The sequence below is a fragment of the Dermacentor variabilis genome, chromosome 8, assembly GCF_050947875.1.
Source record: "Dermacentor variabilis isolate Ectoservices chromosome 8, ASM5094787v1, whole genome shotgun sequence".
Classification (NCBI taxonomy): domain Eukaryota; kingdom Metazoa; phylum Arthropoda; class Arachnida; order Ixodida; family Ixodidae; genus Dermacentor; species Dermacentor variabilis.
This window is the reverse complement of record NC_134575.1, coordinates 18,410,826-18,430,044: the sequence shown is the minus strand read 5'-3', so window position 1 is coordinate 18,430,044 and position 19,219 is coordinate 18,410,826. Positions and strand designations below refer to the sequence as shown.

Below are 19,219 nucleotides of genomic sequence, written 5' to 3'. Positions count from 1 at the left end.
AAACAGGGAGGGATCAGCTGATGGCGCGTGCATGCATGAACGCTCCACAACGAGCGCACGTGCGGATTGTTGGCACATCAGCGATTTGCGTGGACATTTCAACAATAATAAGATACGTTTATACTTCAGTTGTTATACAGCAACCACCCGGACTGCTCGTTCACTTGAAGGCCAGATGCTTCGCTCACCCATATTTCCAATATTTCACGTAGTCATGTTTAACAGGTCCCTCTGCGACGTTATAGTTGGGTGGTTTTCGGGCAACATGCGTACGTACTCCGTCTCACAAGTTGTTCCGCAATGCGGCTGCGCAAGGTAATATCCTTCCGCAGTGGAATATAGTTCCGGGCGTAGCTGTCTAAACGTTGGCGGGATTAGAGAGGTTTATTTTTGCTTCGTACGTGATACGGTACAGCGATACGTGACGCATGTCGGGACCTTTGTGCATGCACGTCGTATACCGCGAATTACTGTGGCGGTGAGCAGGCGACGCGGCGCGGATGAACACATCTCAAGGGGCATTCGGCCTTCCTATTGGCTTCCACGGCGCTGCAAACGACTAGTGAGATGTGTAGTATTCAGTATATATAAACTTTTTTTCGTCTGTATTTTGCAGTACGGGGTCAGTACGTCTGTATCTTGCAGCACGCAAAGGATCAAATTTCCTTTTACCAGCTTCGCTTCCCCGATACAGCGCACATATTTCGGTATGGTGTCGCTGTTTTACCTAGTAATATTTCCTCATATCAGTCATTCGTCGCTTCCAGAGCCTCTGTAGAGTTTGATGCCTTCGCTAACTTTGATAGTTTCACGTTAATTTTATCTACTAAGGTTAATTTTGATCGTTTGCCTCTTGCCTAAAGCTTGACTCCTGAATGCATCATCAATAGGGACAGCTGTCCCTATTTCAGACCGTGACCCCTTGATTAGTTAGTAAATAAATTCGATTTATTTCTTTACTGACCTAGAGGGGCCACACGTCAGAATAAATGAAAAAAAGGTGAACCCTAGGCATCTTGCGATAATCTTTAGGCTGCACAGTAAACCGTTATCGGGGCAGAAAATGTTCTTCGTTATAAGCGGTATTTCTTTAAAAGCGAGGAAGCTCTAAAGAAGTTTTGTTAGAGAACGACACGCAACACGATAGCTCGTAAAACGTGCATACTGAAGCACATTCGCGCTCGATGTAGTGGAGACGTGACAGCGGAGAAATTCTGCTGACGTCCGTGAACTGTTTCGTCTGACAGTTATCGTCACGTGATACCATTTGGCCCAAAGAGCTGCCGCCCCATAGGGCGGTCAAGTTCGCAGCGATTTTTGCGTCTCGAGGTTGGTACAAACATCACCTTGTATGCTGCCCCATGCGGATTTCCCGCTTCGTACTAAACGGAGTCCGGTACTACTGCGCTTCGAATAATGCGGGGTAAAATGCACGCACCCTGATTGAAACCAAAGAAAACTTAGAATCAAGCGATATTTCAGATAAAGCGATTTCCTTAAAATGGGGGTTTATACTAATAGAACCTCGACGTGTATATGTGGCTTGCCTGGAACTCGGGCATCTTGGCGAGGAACACGGAGATCATGGTGACCAGATCGGCGGCGATCTGCGAGTTGTTAACAGCGAAACCCGTCTCGTTGGTGACGAAGCTGTAGCCCGCGCCAACCGGATTGTCCACGAAGAGCAGATTGGCGAAACGCACCTGTGGGACAGAGATGTGAAACCGAAATAAAAAGAACATGAATACTAATTAAAAGAACTGTCGGTCATCTTCGGTTAATACGGCCAACAAAGAACAAGGCGTAAGCGAATTGCTTTTGTCAGGCGCTTACTCAAAGGGACACTAGAGAGAAAAATTATTTCTTCTGCATCAGTAAATTACCTTTCTACGACACCAAAGACACCACCACTCTTACCACGATAAGACGCTTGGCAAGCGAGAAAAGGGTGGCGACGCCTCCTTGAATTCAAATACTTATACTTCGACCTTGATTTTTCTCATCTAATAATCAAACAATTATTTTGAAATGACTGCCTGCAGAGTTCTTAAACAACGCTTTATTAGTATAAACTAATTTATTGTTTCGCTTTAGTGTCCCTTTAAAGGTCAGTTGCCACGAAATTTTGGACCGCGTAAAAAGCTAGTTTCAGATAATGTAGTCATATAGCTGTCTCCTTGCAAAATATTCCAAATACGAGTGGATGCGCCACGAAAAGCACGCAGAGATAGACTTTTTTAAATACGGAAACTGAAAAAAAAAAAAGAAAAGCCGCCATTACCGCTCACCGGAAGTGGCCCACGACAAAGAGCGCCTGGTGCCTCGCGATGGAGCAACCAGGAGGGAGAATTATGCAGCCAGCCTTGGCAAGCCAACTCTCCGCGAAGCCATTCCCGTCGGTTTTTCCCTCGAAAAGTCGGCCCAACACGTGACTCAGCGTATTGGCCAAAGGTTTGTTTCAGGGTAGCCTTTATTCGACACTAGGTTTTTCGGCTGCTCTGCCGTGGCTCTAGCTGCGGAACGGGAGCGCTAAAGACGACCGCGCGCTCTGACGTGATGATCACGGCCTGGGCCGATCGACTCGCTTGGCTTCAACGGTGCTAAAAACGCCCGGGATTTGGCACACGCTAAGTATAAATGTAATGAGGAGGGAAGACAACCGATGGTCATTAAGGGTTACGGACTGGATTCCAAGGGAAGGGAAGCGTAGCAGGGGGCGGCAGAAAGTTAGGTGGGAGGATGAGTTTGCAGGGTCGACATGGCCACAATTAGCACATGTCCGGGGTAGTTGGAGAAGTATGGGGGTGCCTTTGCCCTGCAGTGGGCGTAGCCAGGCTGATGATGGTGATGAAGTATAACCGAAAGCGTCCGCGTACCCAACTGTGATTTCTGGGCAGCAGCTGGACGTCCTGGGGGCCGATCTCGGCGAAGTTGCCGAATCCTGTCGACGAGGCGCCGGGACCGCCCTGCGGATAGATGAGCAGAAGTAACCACTGCGTCAGACACTACACATTGGTGGATTAACGGGGGTTTAACGTCCCAAGGCAACTATGTGGCTATGAGAGGCGCTGTATGTATAGTTCAGGGCTCCGGATTTTAGACAACTTCGTTTTATTGCCGATTAGCGTTTCTTTTTTTGCCTACTTCCCCCCCACTTAGCTGTTTGAATCGTGTTTCTAGCCTCTTTATCCCGCCGTTCTTTCTAATAGCAAAAGAGACATGGAAAGCTTCGGTATACTGGTCGGTATGGAACCCGATACGCTGTATCCAATCTGCCTACAGCGGCGAGAATTTAGGGTGGCGCCCTCTCGCGAGTGACGTCACGGCCAGGACACCGCTCGCTCCGGCTCGCTCGGCTGCCGAGCGCGCGTTCCTTTCTTGTATGCTTGGAGCACACTGTAACATAATTTGTACCCTTAAAAGTGAAATAGGGTGTACATGTATTACTAACACCCTAAGGGTGTGAGTTATAGACACATTTACACCCTTTTTCACTTTTAAGGGTGTAAATTATTTTACAGTGTATGGGTGGCTCAAGCCGTACTTATTGAAGGAGATGTCGGCTTCTTTCTGCCGCCATACCTGAACCACGGTTCCTTCTTGAAAATCGCGTGAGTCGAGAAAATTTAATGTCAATTTTGTACAATCATATATGTGACTGCACTGTTCATTGTAAAACTGAGTATACTCATTCTATCCAACTTATTATGCTATATTTTGCCTATTTTTTTTTCGCAATTGTCAATGCTATTTGTAGGTCCGATATCTTTGTCAATTGGTAGTTTAGACTGCTTTATCCTCTCAAGCGCGCGGTGTTCTGTGAAAACTGAACTGGTATAAAGCGTTGATTGATTGATTGAGTTGGCATCAGTCAAACGACCTACGTTTGTACTTTGTACATTGCAGATACTTATAGTCCGTCATTATTATAGTTCGAGTAGACAGGGTATTCGCGTATACCCACCCACTCGAGAGGCTTCGTGATAATTGTTGGCATTGGAGCGTTTATAGAGACATCATTAGTCTAAACACGTCAAGGTGTGTTCATAAATTCCCGAAACACGCATTCACGGGCGTCAGTCAACGAAAACACGTCGCTTGCTTCTAGTCAAATCAGAGTTTTTATACGTTCCGTTTTTCTTCGTTCCTTGTAAATACTTCGTGCTCTTTATTTGTGTACCCGCCTTCTACGATGTGTGCGTCGTGCTTAGGCCATGTCCTACGAACTCTCGCATTGCAGATTCTAGTAATAGCGGCTGCACATAAGGGGTTTTTGTAAACATACGCCCTTGCAGGAAACGAAACACAAACAAAACAGGGTCAACAAAATCAATGCCGCCTTCCAATTAAGCCACGTAACAATTTGTTCCCTTGCCTCGCTTCAACGCCGTGTTAGCCAAACAAATTAACTCCGAACAAAGTAACTTTCAAGGTTCGCCAATGGGGGAGGGATTGCTTCACCTTTTCCGAGGCAGGGGGCGCTCCCACACGCGCTTGTGACGCAACCTACACGCAGCGTTAGCAACGCTCAGCGATCGCAGTTCGTGTGTGTGTGTTTTTCTTAGCCTGAGTTGCGCGCATACGCGCTTTCGGCGCCATGTCGTCGCGCGCTTGAAACAACTGCGCGTATCAGCCTCGTTGCTGCGGCGGCGTCAGCTGCTGCCTGCCAGCTAATCCGGCTTGAGCCTTCGCCGACGACGTGACTCCATTACACGGCCGCTCGGACACCTTAATCCAAAGGCACGAGCAGGCGTCTTTTGTTTTTCTTCGACCCGTACGGCGTGGCCGTCTGTTTCTTCTTTTAAGCCGTCTGCTACGTACCGCCCCACCCGCGCAGACGGTGCTGGTGAACTCCGTCTGCTGCCACAGGTCATACAAAAATAGCAGATTTCTTGCGAGAAATTTAGTAGACATGAGCGGTTTCCTTTTCTTTTTTAAGGCTGGGAAAAGAGGCATTTTAAACGGTGTTCAAGTTTGCCGGCACAGATTCGGCGCCTATTGTTAGTTCTACAACGTGCCATCTGCGAAGAAGTAACACAATTGCATGGCGTACAGCGAATCTCGAACCCCCTAACTATTGAATTGCTGCCTTCTTCTAGCCTTCGAGCCAGTTTTGGAAGGGTGTCGAATGACATGTGGTATGTACCGGAAGTCTGAAGTGTTCAGTGTGTTTTGGACAGGGTGTTGGACTACGCTTAAGCCTAAAAGTGAAAAATAAAGAGCCACATATTGCCATAGCGGATCCCGCGCGCAGTAAAAATTGACGAGTTTTACCAGTTATCTATTGTAAGATAAGCAGATTTCGTAGAAAATGGTAGAAAAGGTACAGTTTGCAAAAAAAAGTACTACATATTTCGCTATCGCTTTTCTTACGGAAAATTATAAAAAAAAAAAAATGGTAGACCTGTAGATAAATCAATAACTGTAGCAACACTGTTCTGGCACAGAGGTAGCTCGTAATTGGTTAGATCGCGCCGCTTTGTTCGTCTGCACTTGCGTAAACTTTACGAAATTGCGCATTCTGACACGTTTGTCGCGTAACATTATAGGTCCTCATTAACTATTGTCTGAGGCATTTTTGTTTAGGAACGAGTAGCCGTATGTTTTATACTGCCAGTAATGCTTAGGCACTACCGCTGCTGCCGCTTGCCATTTACATATATATAATGTATACGGTGGGTTCGCGACTCCCACCGGCGGCAACTTTTCGCCCGCTTTCATTTTTCCGATCTTTATTATTTTCTACATTTCAATTTCAGTCACAGCTAATTCCCCGATGATTTCCTTGGCTTCATGATCTATATCAACCTGATTATCAATAGGTTGTGCATATAGAATTTTTTATGATCCTAGGGTTCCTGATTTGTACGAATTTTCCTTTAAGATTGTAAAAGCTTGTACCTTGTTCGGTTGCTTACTTTGCATAAAACTGTGTTGTGTATGTGACGGTAGTGTATTATGTTCTTTCTGTAGCTACATGCCCTGAGTGTGTGTATTCGGGTGCTTGGGTCCCGTCAGGCAGAGCACATCTGCCTTTTGCCTTTGTATCCGAGACCTTGTGTGTGTGTGTGACAACTGTCACGCACGCACGCACGCACGCACGCACGCACGCACGCACACACACACACACACACACACACACACACACACACACACACACACACACACACACACACACACACACACACACACACACACACACACACACACACACACACACACACACACACACACACACACACACACACACACACACACACACACACACACACACACACACACACACACACACGAACGCTTGCAGTAAACAGTACACATTGTAGGCAGTGATCCGAACCTCGTCTTAGACCGCTAAATAGACAGCTATAGAAGCGTACAGTGGCTATCTTAAGTATCGCTGAAATTCTTTAAAAGTCTGCAAAAACAAAAACATAAAGACAGCTACGCAAAGACAGCATCGAAGTCAGAAACTATAACACACACACACACACACGCGCGCACGCACACACACACACACACACACACACACACACACACACACACACACACACACACACACACACACACACACACACACACACACACACACACACACACACACACACACACACACACACACACACACACACACACACACACACACACACACACACACATGTATTTCGAGTGGTTGTACTTATAACGCAAGTTTCTTGAAAATTATCAATTTGCAAAAGCCGCGAAGTCGTCTGAAGCTATAGAAGGACGAAGTTTGAGCAACTCTATGTAGCACTTTTAGTGCCCGTCATTAATGACCACATTGGCCAAACCGCCAAGATTGCACGCATATTCCGCTAACTGACACTATAGGTAGAGCTTTGTGTAGTGATTTTTGCAGTCTTTAAACCATACGCTAGCGGTTTTAGGACACTGTGCTGGGGTGCTCACCACCCCAAACCCTTCCACAGCTAAGAATATTAAAACAACCTGCTCACATATGTTTCTGACCATGGAGAGTGTATTCGCGTGAAGAAAACAGTGAAATGATTATTAACTGAAGATTAACCTCTACAGTAAATATTTTATTCGTAATCGATTTGCTGAACTATACCCACAACTGAAAACATATAAAAGAAAACGCTGATATGGGCTCTACATTAGGCTTTCTTTTTTTTTTTTTTTTCAGCGCCTCAGTCAGAATTTGGCGGCATCAATTTCAGCGTATCAGAAGTGATACGTTGGACTTCGTGAGTCTAAGCATAAGCGTGGGCGATAGGCTGGCATGGAAGGTTACGTACACACACACATGCACCGTATGCGGAGACATGCACGCGCACAAACTTTAAGCTGCACAAAATACGTGGAAACCCGATCCCTCTCTCCTTTTTTTTTTCTTAGGCCTTCTTTCTTTGTTTTGTTGATCCACATTCACCCGCATCCCGTTCCGATGGAGGCACAAGAGAGGAAACAGTTTCTTTTTCTTTCTCCGTCGGCACAGCGAAGTCGACGAATACCTCGCACGCCTCGTCCTCACTGACAAACATCTCATCAGGTTACCGATCAATAATTTATGCCGGCGCAAGGGTCGGTCATGCGAGATGATGGTGTCTAGATTTGGAGGCCATCCTCGCTCAGGGCAGATTTATATCTCTATAAATATATACCATATCACGTGGAGTTCGGTTGCTAACAGCTTGTGTGCTGTGCTTTGGCGTCCCAAAAAGCTGTATCTTGCTGTATAAGCCCTGCTGCGGCGGCGTCCGCTTGCCGTTTGCGACAGCAGACGATACGGGTGCGTACAGACGGGCACGGACGGGATCTCATTCTATTCCATCGTCTGCTCACGTCTGCTGTTTTGCTGCAGCAGACGAATTTCGTGCATGCAAAAACAGCGTTCTGACACGCATGCCCCTGCGACCGACGTTACGAGAAACGCCCGAATTTGCATGAGAAAGCTCATCGCTCTATGTACCGGAGTTTATAAAAACACGTTCCGTGAGGCGAGGTAATAAGGTACGTGAGCTACAACGCGTGCACGTCCGCATTTCAGGTCCTGATCGACATCATTGCTCGAAAACAAATTTTGTGCTTTCCTCAAATATTGCAGACGCGCATCCGCCTTCATAGCTGATTGGTTTGAAGCCCTCGTTCGCCAAGATGTAGCTTCCACCGTGTTGCATAATTCTTGGTGGGGCAACGCTCGGAGAAAAAAAAAAGTGCCGAACAAGTGATTTTATTTTTTTCTTCGGTTGGGGGGCAAGCAGCACTGTTAAAGGGACATTGAAGGCAAATACTATAAGTCAAGCTGGAGTGATAGATTAGTGCCCAAGAATTTCTAAGGCGTCAATAATATCGCGAACAGGGCCTTAATAATCGAGAAATTGAGGTAAATGCAGGACATGACTAGAGACTCCTCCCCCGGGACATTCAAGCATTTGCCCGATGACGAAAGCACTCGGCACTTCAATTCTTTCACCACTACTCAACTATTAGCTGCAAAAAACAACCTTGTGTTGTACTGTAAGACGAAATAAAATGCTACTTGCCCTGTTCTATTTTCATTTTTAGAAAAAAAAAAGAACTAATTGAAATTACCCTTGACAACGACGCGGGCGGTCGAAAGGCTTCGTTTTCGCTCGACTCCGCGCCGCCCACGCTTTGACGTTGCAGTAGTTTCGTTATCGCGTAGTGCTGCGCTGGTTTTGCTGGCTCGCGAAACTCACGCAAATTCCTAGTGGCAGAGAATTCAACTTCCACGTGATGTCGCGGGAAGCCCGAACGGTCGACGCCATTCGACCAAAAAGCAGCTGCAGCGGCGAATCCACCGCTCTATCTCGGCTCGGTACCGCCCTCTGTCGGGCGCCGTTTTACACACTGACGGCAGCAAACGGTGGTGATGGCGTATGCAACGTCACCACTCCCCCGGTTGGGTGGCGGGAGATTCGACTTTCGAAAAAGGCATTCGGACCCTTCAGATGCAATCTTCTCGTAAACTAAGTTTTTTCTTGGCACAAAACAATCATTAGGAGGTTTCTGGAATGGTATTGAAACAGTTCACGTCGACTTAGTATTTGCCTTTAGTGTCCCTCGCTGTTAATGCAGATTATAGGCTTGATGAATGTTGCGTCAGTGAAGCATCCATTTCTCGCAGTTGCGATAGTTGCCGTGAGGTGTATAGTGTTTCAGATAACTATGCTATAGGCGAATCCTGCGACTGAATTCAGCCCGCAGGTGTGCGTTTCTGGCAAGCGTGACGTCACAAGTATGCGGTGGTACTGCCGTGACTTTCGGCACCACACACGCACGCACGCACGCACGCACGCACGCACACACACACACACACACACACACACACACACACACACACACACACACACACACACACACACACACACACACACACACACACACACACACACACACACACACACACACACACACACACACACATACACACACACAGCTCCTTTGTATACATATACACAAAGGAGCTGTGCGCATTAAACGACGCGCGCACGAATTAGCGCATGATACAATTTGTTCCAGCAAAGCTGTCAAGCTTGACGTCTTCGAAGCAGCTTATCGTTCGCCTCCTGGCGTTCAATTCTTGACACTCGTTGAGCCGAACGACAGCAAAACAAAACATTGCGAGTAAGTTCCTGCAAGAAACCGTGGAACTACGCTCGCTTCATTGGCTCGTATTTTATTTTAGGCCTATGGTGCTACATTTTCTCGTATCATACGTTATAGCAGGCGTCTAGTTTTACAACCTTTTTGCAGTTTTACGACTCGCGCACATCGCTTTGAGAGACCGGCGTTTCTTATAGACTGAAAACACTCGCCTGACCATTAGGCCTGAAAATTAGGCAGTAAGTCTGATTAACAGACCTCGCGTGACTGCACTCGCTCTCACAGCTTCTCGCTGGGTCACTCGTCTGGTCGTCTGCTCGCTGTACCAGTAAAGTAGGCTTCATAAATGCGCGGACTTCTGCTCCCTCCTCTTTGCCGTCTGCGACATGAACTTGGACCCGAAGATGGCGGCTGTCAGGTCAAGACAGCAATGTTTACGCACGGGCAATTTTTACTGGCGTGAAATGCCTCGAGGAATAACACGAACACGCTGGTGAGTGCTTTCGCAAGTTTTCCGTTGAAAATTGGTCGAAGTCTGCGACTATGGATGGCACTTTCGCATCTTCGCGTTCAGGAGGTGTGAGGTGCAGAAATGAACAAAAGTTTGCTCCTCGATTTCAGCACCTCGCATTCTGTATTCTATGACCTCGCATTGCGAATTGTAGCGTCGTGTGTCGTTCCTTGCGTGGCAGTGGATGCGTATTCTTGTATACAGTCGCATAGCGTTTTATGTAGCCGTATTGCGTTGTACACAGTTGCGTTGTTTTCACCATGACTCCGCCGATACAAGTAGCAAGAATGTCGTGAAGACAGGCGAACGCTTTCTTCTTTCCTTTCTCCGTGGTGAATACAAACGGGCTTTCCCTTCCCGACGACATCTTCTGGCCGAGGAAGCACGGTGATTTATGCTCGTAAACATGATGACGCTACGAAGGCTGAAGACAGTGTACCTTTAACTGCAATCGCAGTCGAAATGCACGGAATACATCTACGCGAGTCTTCTGCAAATTCTGCCACTTTGTCGGGAAAGTAAACCCGTGCCAGATAACATGTAATTCTGTCTCTACCGACGCATATTGCCTTGAAATAGCTTCATATCGTAATCTTCACGATGCCAATGAATGGATGATCTGACGCACGGACTGAGACAATGGCGTACGACAGTTCTCTGACTGATAAGGGCGGAGACAGAAGGAGTTCGTATCGGCTCATATCTTCGGGGGGACGCTTTTAATTCGGAGCCCGTGGGCGAAAAACAGAAAACAGTTGCCAACGCGATTGCTGCATTGTTCGCTTGGATCTTACGACTGAACACCTCTTCGGCACGGGGAGGTTTCGTGCGATTACTGCATCGAAGTGCAATCGTCACGTGAGTCGCTCTTTTTTTCATTCATTTAAATCGCGCTGCTGTAGCCTCGCCCTGAGGCTGAGCAGTAAAACGATTTCACTTTTGCGAGCACGAGCCCTTTCTTTCACAGAAAGATAAATGAAGCATTGAATTGAATTAAACCGCCCACTTGAGCCCGCGGGCATCGTTCTGCACAAATGTTCATTCATTCATTCATTCACTTCGCTTCTGAGGCAGATTTTATTCGCGACAGAAAGTTCTACTTGGTGCTTGTTGAAGCCTTCTGGTGTGTCATATGTGCCTCAGAGATGCAGCAAAATTTTACTTCGAGTCACATTTAGCTTTTGCGTTGGTTCGTGTAACCTTGTCGGAATCATCTTGTGTATCAGATGTCCAACGCGTGAAAAAAATTGAGAATAATAAAAGGAGGGCCCGCTGTGGTTGCTCAGTGGCTTTGGCATTGCGCTGTTAAGCACGACGTCGCGGGATCGAATCCCGGCCACGGCGGCCGCATTTAGATGGGGGCGAAGTGCAAAAACAACCGTGTACTTAAGATTTAGGCGCACGTTAAAAAACCCCAGGTGGTCAAAATCAATCCGGGGTCTCCCACGACGGCGTGCCTCATAATCAGATCGTGTTTTTGGCACATAAAACCCCATGATTTAATTTTTTTTGACAATAAAGAAAAGGCGGGGGAAAAAACAACGCAATGGTGTGCACGGAAATCTAGGAGGCAGCAGCCTTCTGTGACAGTGTGCACTCTAGATGGCGACGCAAGCGCAGAGGCTTAACCAAAGGCGCGTGGTATTTGCACCTTGCCACAGTGCAAGTTCGCCAGTCGTGAAGCGGAAGCAACGATCGATTGATAACTGTGCGTGCGGCCATTGTGCAGATCCAACGCACGCGCTGGAGTCTATGCATAAAGCGAAGCTATCGCGAAGCGGTTAATTAAATGCCACGGAACGGAACGCGATGCGTACAAGTGTCTTCTTTATTGCCGCTCTATGCAAGGTTTATTGTCATCCCGTACGAACGCGCACTGAGAGGTCGACGCAGTGACGTCGCATGCGGTGCTTGATGTTTATCGCTGGAACAATGATGAGAACAGGTGTGTGCCGAGATAAGTACGACGCGCATGGCTGTGATACGGTGGACTGTTGTTCGCCTCCCCCCCCCCCATTTCACTTCTGCGTCTTTCGCCTAACGGAAAATGGCGCGTGTTACGTGGCATGACGCAAACACTCCGATCGCCTGTCTCAAAGAGCTACGTTTGTATGCGTTGGCACGACACAAATACAGAGAAAAACTGCGGCCAAGTGGTTAGGTTGTGATCACGCTGTTGAGCCGGTGATATACTGGGGTTCGATCCCACCGTCGGAGGCGTAATTAATTTATTAATGCCGAAGCATTGTATATATATATATATATATATATATATATATATATATATATATATATATATATATATATATATATATATACACACACACACACACACAGAAAAGTCGGCGTTGTAGAGTGTTCAAAGATCATCATCATCAGTGACCTCATCAGCGTCCTCTCTGACGTCAGTATAAATACAGAAATAAAGTTAGCAAAGTGCAAGGTGTCTTAAGGTGGAGTAAAGTGAATAAAGGTGAATTAAATTGGATTAAGGTAGATTAAGGTTGGTTAAAATTAGAGTAAGGTGGATTAATGTTAGTGCAAACTAGAGCCAAGTTGATTAAGGTCTGTACAAATTACGGCGAGGTGGATTAAGGTAGAGTTGTGGAGGACACATGACAATGCGTACGGCGTCACGTATCAGGGACGTAACCAATTCATCATAGAAGTCGTAACCCTTTCGCATTCAAATCGCGTAAGGATAAGCGACTGTCATTTTTTTCTTCTTTCCTCTGCGAGGGCTATTCGACAAGACAGCCCAGAAGCAGCAGTAGCCACGGTCAGCAAAGTCCGGGCTGGTTCCCGAAGAAAGCTCCGCCTTAAACAGTTAAAGCCCAGTCAGACATTGCCAGAAACGTCCGAGTGGTTTGTGCAGTCAACCGCAAAAGTTTACGCGACGCAGGACCTGCCGAGAAGCTAAATTCTCGCGAAGCGTGGTCACACAGCCTCGAATTAAATTTTCCAGCATGTATGGTAGCCTTCGCCGCCTACACAGTGATTCATTAAATACGAAGTGTCATTCCTTAACAGTGCAGGAATTCACATTTGAAGGGGAAACCGCATCCCGCAAACTTTTGCTGTTGACTGTACGTCAGCTGCGTCAGCGACACCGCGCGCAGGAGACATGTCGCAAGTCTTCGCAATTTCAGGCGAACGCACGATATCTGCTAACTGCATTTGTTTCCAATGGTGCCCGATAGGAACCATCACGTGTGTGTGTGTGTGTGTGTGTGTGTGTGTGTGTGTGTGTGTGTGTGTGTGTGTGTGTGTGTGTGTGTGTGTGTGTGTGTGTGTGTGTGTGTGTGTGTGTGTGTGTGTGTGCGTGCGATAGCGTTCGTGCGTGTAAACGAACAGACTGACGATAGTGGACTTGCGCGGGGTCACCGAGCAACGCGGCGATGTGTATGTGCCGAAGCGCGGGAAACACGAGATCTCGCGCGGGGGTCTCTCCCGCGCGATAACGGCCTTCACAATGCGCGCTCGCACGCGACGGAATCCCGCGCTGCGACCGAAGCGATAAGGCGCGCGAGCTTGCATGCCTATTTCGCATGCGAGACGAGGCGCCACTTCTCGGAGCGATCGATGTCCTCGCGAAGTCTATGACGTTAGCGACGGCCGCGGAGGGAGGGAGTGGCGCTGAACACGGCGTGCGTCCGCGGTCACTGCGGGAGCGCGGCGTGTACACGCCTCCGCAGTGCTACGGTCACGTGGTCGTTGTTGAACGGAAACTCTTGCGGGACCGTTCAAATGTTTCATTATTGGAAGTACATATACGAGTGGCAGGAAATGTTCGAAACAGCTTGCCGCAGGTGAGGAACGATCCCAGGGCCCGGGATCGTTCCCCACCTGCGGCAAGCTGTTTTTTTCATCCACCTTCATTTCCATTAATTCATCGTTTCTTTATTTCATTTATTGGACACAAGTAATTTCCCCTGTGTTTTTCTCGGTGTCAGTGTTTGTTGGGCTTCTTGTGATATGACTAATAAAAATCGGGCCCCTCGGTTAGCTCCCTTTCTTCTCGTTCTTCTTTAGTCTGTCGTTTTTCAAATAATTTACATATGAATATATGTTCAGTGGAAGACATGCAGCGCACTTATTCTAATAGTGTGCTTCTAGGGTTTTTGGTTGATGTGACCGGGTACCATTTCTGCTCCTCTTATTTCTTTTTGTGGTGGGGAGGGGAGGGAAGGGAAGGGTGCGCGCCATAGAGTTTCTCAATATAACACCTAGAGGTAAATCTGGCGCCACTGTTTATGAGAGTTTCTTAAGGGGCGCTGTGGGGGGGGGGGGGCGTCATGGGAATGACGGTATATGTGTCTGCGAGGCTTGTGTTGGCTGGCGTTGTAAGAGGCTTCGTCTAAAACGTGGATATTGCTACACAAATAACGCCTTCTGAAAGTAAAATCTTCACAAAATGTTTCCATTCACGTAAATTGCATCTTTACTCACCTACAATGCATGACGAAGGGAAGAAAAGCAAGAACAGACGACAAACTGTTTCAAAGCGAGCGCAAATATTGTCGTCTGTCCTCCAACTTTAGCGGTCCGCTGATACTTGTATACGTATCATATAATTGTACATGCAATAACAAGTTCTCATAGTTAAACAAAACATGTTTTTGTGTAATAATGAAGCTAAAAGACATTTTTACGTGCAGTTTTACTAGTAAATGAATCACTGTGACAGACGGAACGGTGCTTGCCTGGCTCTCCGAGAACGATGCCAATCGGAAGTCACAATATACTGGCCTTCCCATGCATACCACAGCGCAGCAGCGCCAGATTTCCCTCTGGGTAATGTAGTGAGAAACTCTACGGTGCGCGCAGACGGATACGTACTATAGTGAGAAACTCTACGGTGCGCGCAGACGGATACATACTATAGTGAGAAACTATGGTACGCGCAGACGGATACATACTATAGTGAGAAACTCTATGGTGCGCGCAGACGTATACATACCTGTAGCCAGATGATCAGTGGCGCCGCCTGGTAGTCGGGCTGGTCGGCGAACATGAGCCACCAGAACATGTACGCGTGCTCGCGCACCTTGACGTAGCTCCACGACTCGCGCGTCTCGGCCAGGCATCCCGTCGGCCCCTGCGAGTGGCTGCCGAAGACCACTGTGGGCCGGCAAATAAAGCGTGCGGTCGGAATTACGAATTTGACGGAGTCGTCGAGGGAGTGGTCAAACTTTCGCAAGAACGATAAATGACAAAAAAAAAAAAAAGTATGCGAGAGCGCCTCGGTTTACCCTGGTAGGGAGGGGCAAGTGCAAAAAACAGCTCCACATCAAGGGAAATTGTAATTGTTCACTTATTTATTTCTGGCCACGGACAGCGCAATTTTACAGAAACAACGGAGCGCTACTTGATTTGATTAGCGTATTAATCAATTTCTAATTGGTTTGTTCAAATATCCGTTGCTAGAACTTCACTCTAGCATAGGCAAGCAAACTTGCCGGAAATTTTGAGCGGGAGCAAAAAACGGCGTTTTTCCTGTTTTACTTTTCAGGAAATTTTGAGAAATTTTGAAACTCTACTAAAAACAGCTGGTATTTATTATTCAGACAACAAAAATGATAATTATCCTTAAGTACACGCGATCGTACAAAAGAATGCTAATCTGATAACTGAGGAAAAATGTCACTCAGTGTCCGAGTCACTATATAGCTGGACATCCTCGCATTAGAATCAGTCGGTGCTGCTTCCACATTCAAATTTGATTGTACGTGGACGAGTTATCGAACGCGTTTGCACGTGCAGCACTGCAGCGTCGAAGCTATATATGTCAGCGGCATGATTAGTGAAACCACCTTGTTGACAGTTCCACGTGATTCGCGTACAGTCACAGACGCCGAATCGGTAGGGCGGGGCTGGATAACAAGGTATCCCATCGCTCAAGGGGCACATATGGGTCGCGTAACTAGGGAACCACCCCGTCTGGTGCCTGCGTGCACCACCGATTTATTTCGGGCCCAGTAAATGTTGAGTCGTCATCATCATCACAGACGCCAGTCCAGGATTCAAGAGGGCGTCCTGTATGCCGGCACGCTTAAAAATCTACGCTTCATTTTCAGAACGAAATTGAAAGCATACGATGAAGACACAAAATGTGCTGCCGTTTTTCTGTCGTCGTCGTCGTCGTCGCTTCTAGAATCGTGTGTTGCAATACGCCAAACACCCTTTACCACGTGGTCTGGGAATGCACAAAAAAAAAAGGGGGAAAAAGAACCCACGGACAACGTCCATCCAAGCACCAACAGAAGTACCAGTGGGAGGCACAAGTCCTGAAGACCAGCTACACGGCTGGTGAACAGGCTGAGGCTATCAGCGCAGGGCCATTGCTACTTGGAATAGGGTGGCCACCCACCATTGTCAGTTGCAACTATTTTCACATATCGCGGACAGAAGACATCGCAGCTGAAGGCGACGAAGGGACTACTTCGGTTTTTGAAAGAGACGGGCTTGGACAAGCGGCTGTGACAGTGATGTCGCGTACCGCGCAAGAGTGACGGACTGTAACAGACGATGCGTGTACTGTGTTGTGTGCTCTCTCTCTCCTCCCCATCTTTCATCTCCCCATCCCGCTCCCATGTGTAGGGTAGCAAACCGCTTAAGCTAAACTGGTTAACCTCCCTGCCTTTCCTTCTCCACTTTTTCCTTCCTTCCTTCCTTCCTTCCTTCCGTGGCCGCCCGCCTACTGGCGTCAACAGCTTGGTCTCCGAAATAAAGTTTATTCACTCACTCACTGTGCACAGTGACGTGAAAATTTCAATGTTCTTTTTTTCACTTTCTCTGTGCTTAAAATGAAAAAAAAAAAACGACAACGCCACCCCTCTCGGTAAACTCCCAGGGACGGCAACACCGTACTGCACTTGATGCCATCGGCGGCTCGCGCAAAGAAAAAAAAAAAAAAGGTATTATCCTCAATCATTCCGTTTTTTTTTTCCCGGGCCTGGACGTCTCTACTTTAAGCATATCAAAACGAAACTATGGGCTTTTTTTTTTTTGCGTTAATTTTGCGCATTTTTCAAACGATCGCTTTTCGGCGATGACTTAGAGCTCACCCTCGCTCACCGAAGCCTGTGTCGTGCTTCTCCGCGCAAGCTCACGCTTGCGTTCAATATTCAATACATTCTATTACTATTTTCTCCCTAGATGCATTCGGGAATGGAATACTCTTGACCGAATTGTAGTCGAACAGCAAATATTTGATGCATCATTTCCTTGAGCTCTTGCATAACTCACCTAATACGTACTCATCGGCCTGATGTCATAGTATTTGTTTCTATTCTCCATATGATTATTTCATTTATTTTATTTTATTTTTTATTGGCATGCTTGTCAATATTCGTATTCATACTTACTGTTGTACGTATATTTCTTTCTTATTTTGTACGTGTTTAGCAAATTTGTCTCTGACAATTACTATTATTGTAGCTGATTATGTGTAAAGCTTTCTTCTTGGGTTTACACCCACTGTACCCCACTCCTGTAATAACCCTGACAAAGGGTTGACAGTATGTTGAAATAAACAATAAAATAAATAACTGCGCCTCCGCAAGACCAAATCAAAACGCGCCAAGGGTCTTAACGCGCTCGTTTGCCCTCGATGAGTTCATAACTCGAATGACCGCTCAGGGGCGTTCAATCGGACATTAGGGCTTTCGCATTCACAACTCATAAGAAATGCTCGGGTGTCCTCGGTCTTTTTTTTTCTCCATTTCTTTTTTTCGTGGCGTCTTCGTAGAACTCTGTAACGATGCTCAACTTTCTCTTGTATAAGATCAGATTTGTGAACGTGTGTATTAAGCCCAAAGGTAAACATTCGGGGAATTGGAACTGTTTCGTAATACCGAGAGATTCGTAAGATCGGGTTTCGTAAAAAAAAAAAAATCTGGGTTCGAAATGTACGGCGGGTGGCCGTCCACTTATGACGATATGACACGCGTACACCCGTCGCGCGATAACTCGTCGGAGGTGAGACATTCGTCCGGTGACAGCAGGCTGCACGAGGCCTCGGGTTCGATCCCATACCGCGGCGACCGCATTTAGATGGGATCGGAATTGGGAAAAAAAAAGAGAAAAGAACTCGCGTACCGTTTTTTGAGTGCGGTTGACAAAAATAACTGGCTTTTATTCAAAGGAAACAGCTATATCGCAGGATGTGTTTTTTTTTTTTCTGATACAATATTTAAAAAGATCGCCTGTGGAAAATGGCGCAGTTCTAACTACTGGACGATATTACTCGAAGAGACCGACGATACTTCCACGGGAAATAAAAGAAGATGCGTATTTGACAGATTAACAAGAAAGCCACCAATTATGTGTTTTAGTTAATTACGTTGCAACGCATATTGCAATTAACGGATTGTAGCCGGTGAGTGGGTGAGGCGTATCCACTTGGAAAGAATTCTCAGAATGGCACCGGTTTCAAGATATTCGCCGTAAAGCTCGCTCTCAAAAAGCACTGCTGTCCCACTTACTTTTGGGGGGAAACGTCGTCGTGTACTTCGGAGCACAACAGCAGCGGCGACGCCAACGTATTTCGTGGAGCACTTTTGGAAAGGATTTGTCCAAACTGGTACGTGTCAGCCTATATAATTCGTTCCAAGTGGATGCGCCTTGCGAACCCACCAGCCACGATTCTTAAATTACAATAATTAGCTATTCGATTAGACATTTCGATTTCTTGTACAATACCCGCCTCTTCGAGCAACCCAATCCAACGATTGGAGGAATTGTAGTATCTGCCACGGGCGACTTTAAAAAAAAAATTCTGTATAGTCTAAAAAAGAAATTAGAATGACCGCACACATCTGGTGACTGTATTTCTGAGACGTATCACTTGTTTCACGCTTGTAAAAGGAGGATTCGTTTTTCTCGGCAACCACTGCATCAAATTTGGCGAGGCATTTAAGAGAAAACTGAAAATATCTTGTGGCTGTTAGTATTGAATTTTTGTGTAGGCCGTGAACGTTTTATTAAAAATTGGCAAAAAATATCGCGAATTTTCAGGAAACGAAACTATCAAGTTTAGAACGTTGTAACTCAGCAATGAAAAACGATATCACAGTTAGGTGAATTGCATCTAATAGT

At 46.7% G+C, this 19,219-nt stretch overlaps 1 protein-coding gene and 1 long non-coding RNA gene across 2 annotated transcripts in view; one reads left to right on the top strand and one right to left on the bottom strand.

Annotated features, from left to right (window-relative positions):
• Positions 1–19,219, top strand: part of LOC142589745 (uncharacterized) — a 153,561-nt gene that overhangs the window by 12,153 nt on the left and 122,189 nt on the right. The gene's annotated exons all lie outside the window — the stretch shown is intronic.
• Positions 1–19,219, bottom strand: part of LOC142589742 (retinoid-inducible serine carboxypeptidase-like) — a 43,419-nt gene that overhangs the window by 21,749 nt on the left and 2,451 nt on the right. Inside the window, exons 2-4 of the mRNA XM_075701314.1 lie at positions 15,081–15,241; positions 2,877–2,966; positions 1,548–1,703 (exon numbers count right to left, since the gene is read on the bottom strand). Coding sequence (XP_075557429.1) covers positions 1,548–1,703; positions 2,877–2,966; positions 15,081–15,241 — 407 coding nt within the window. The remainder of the gene's footprint in view (positions 1–1,547; positions 1,704–2,876; positions 2,967–15,080; positions 15,242–19,219) is intronic.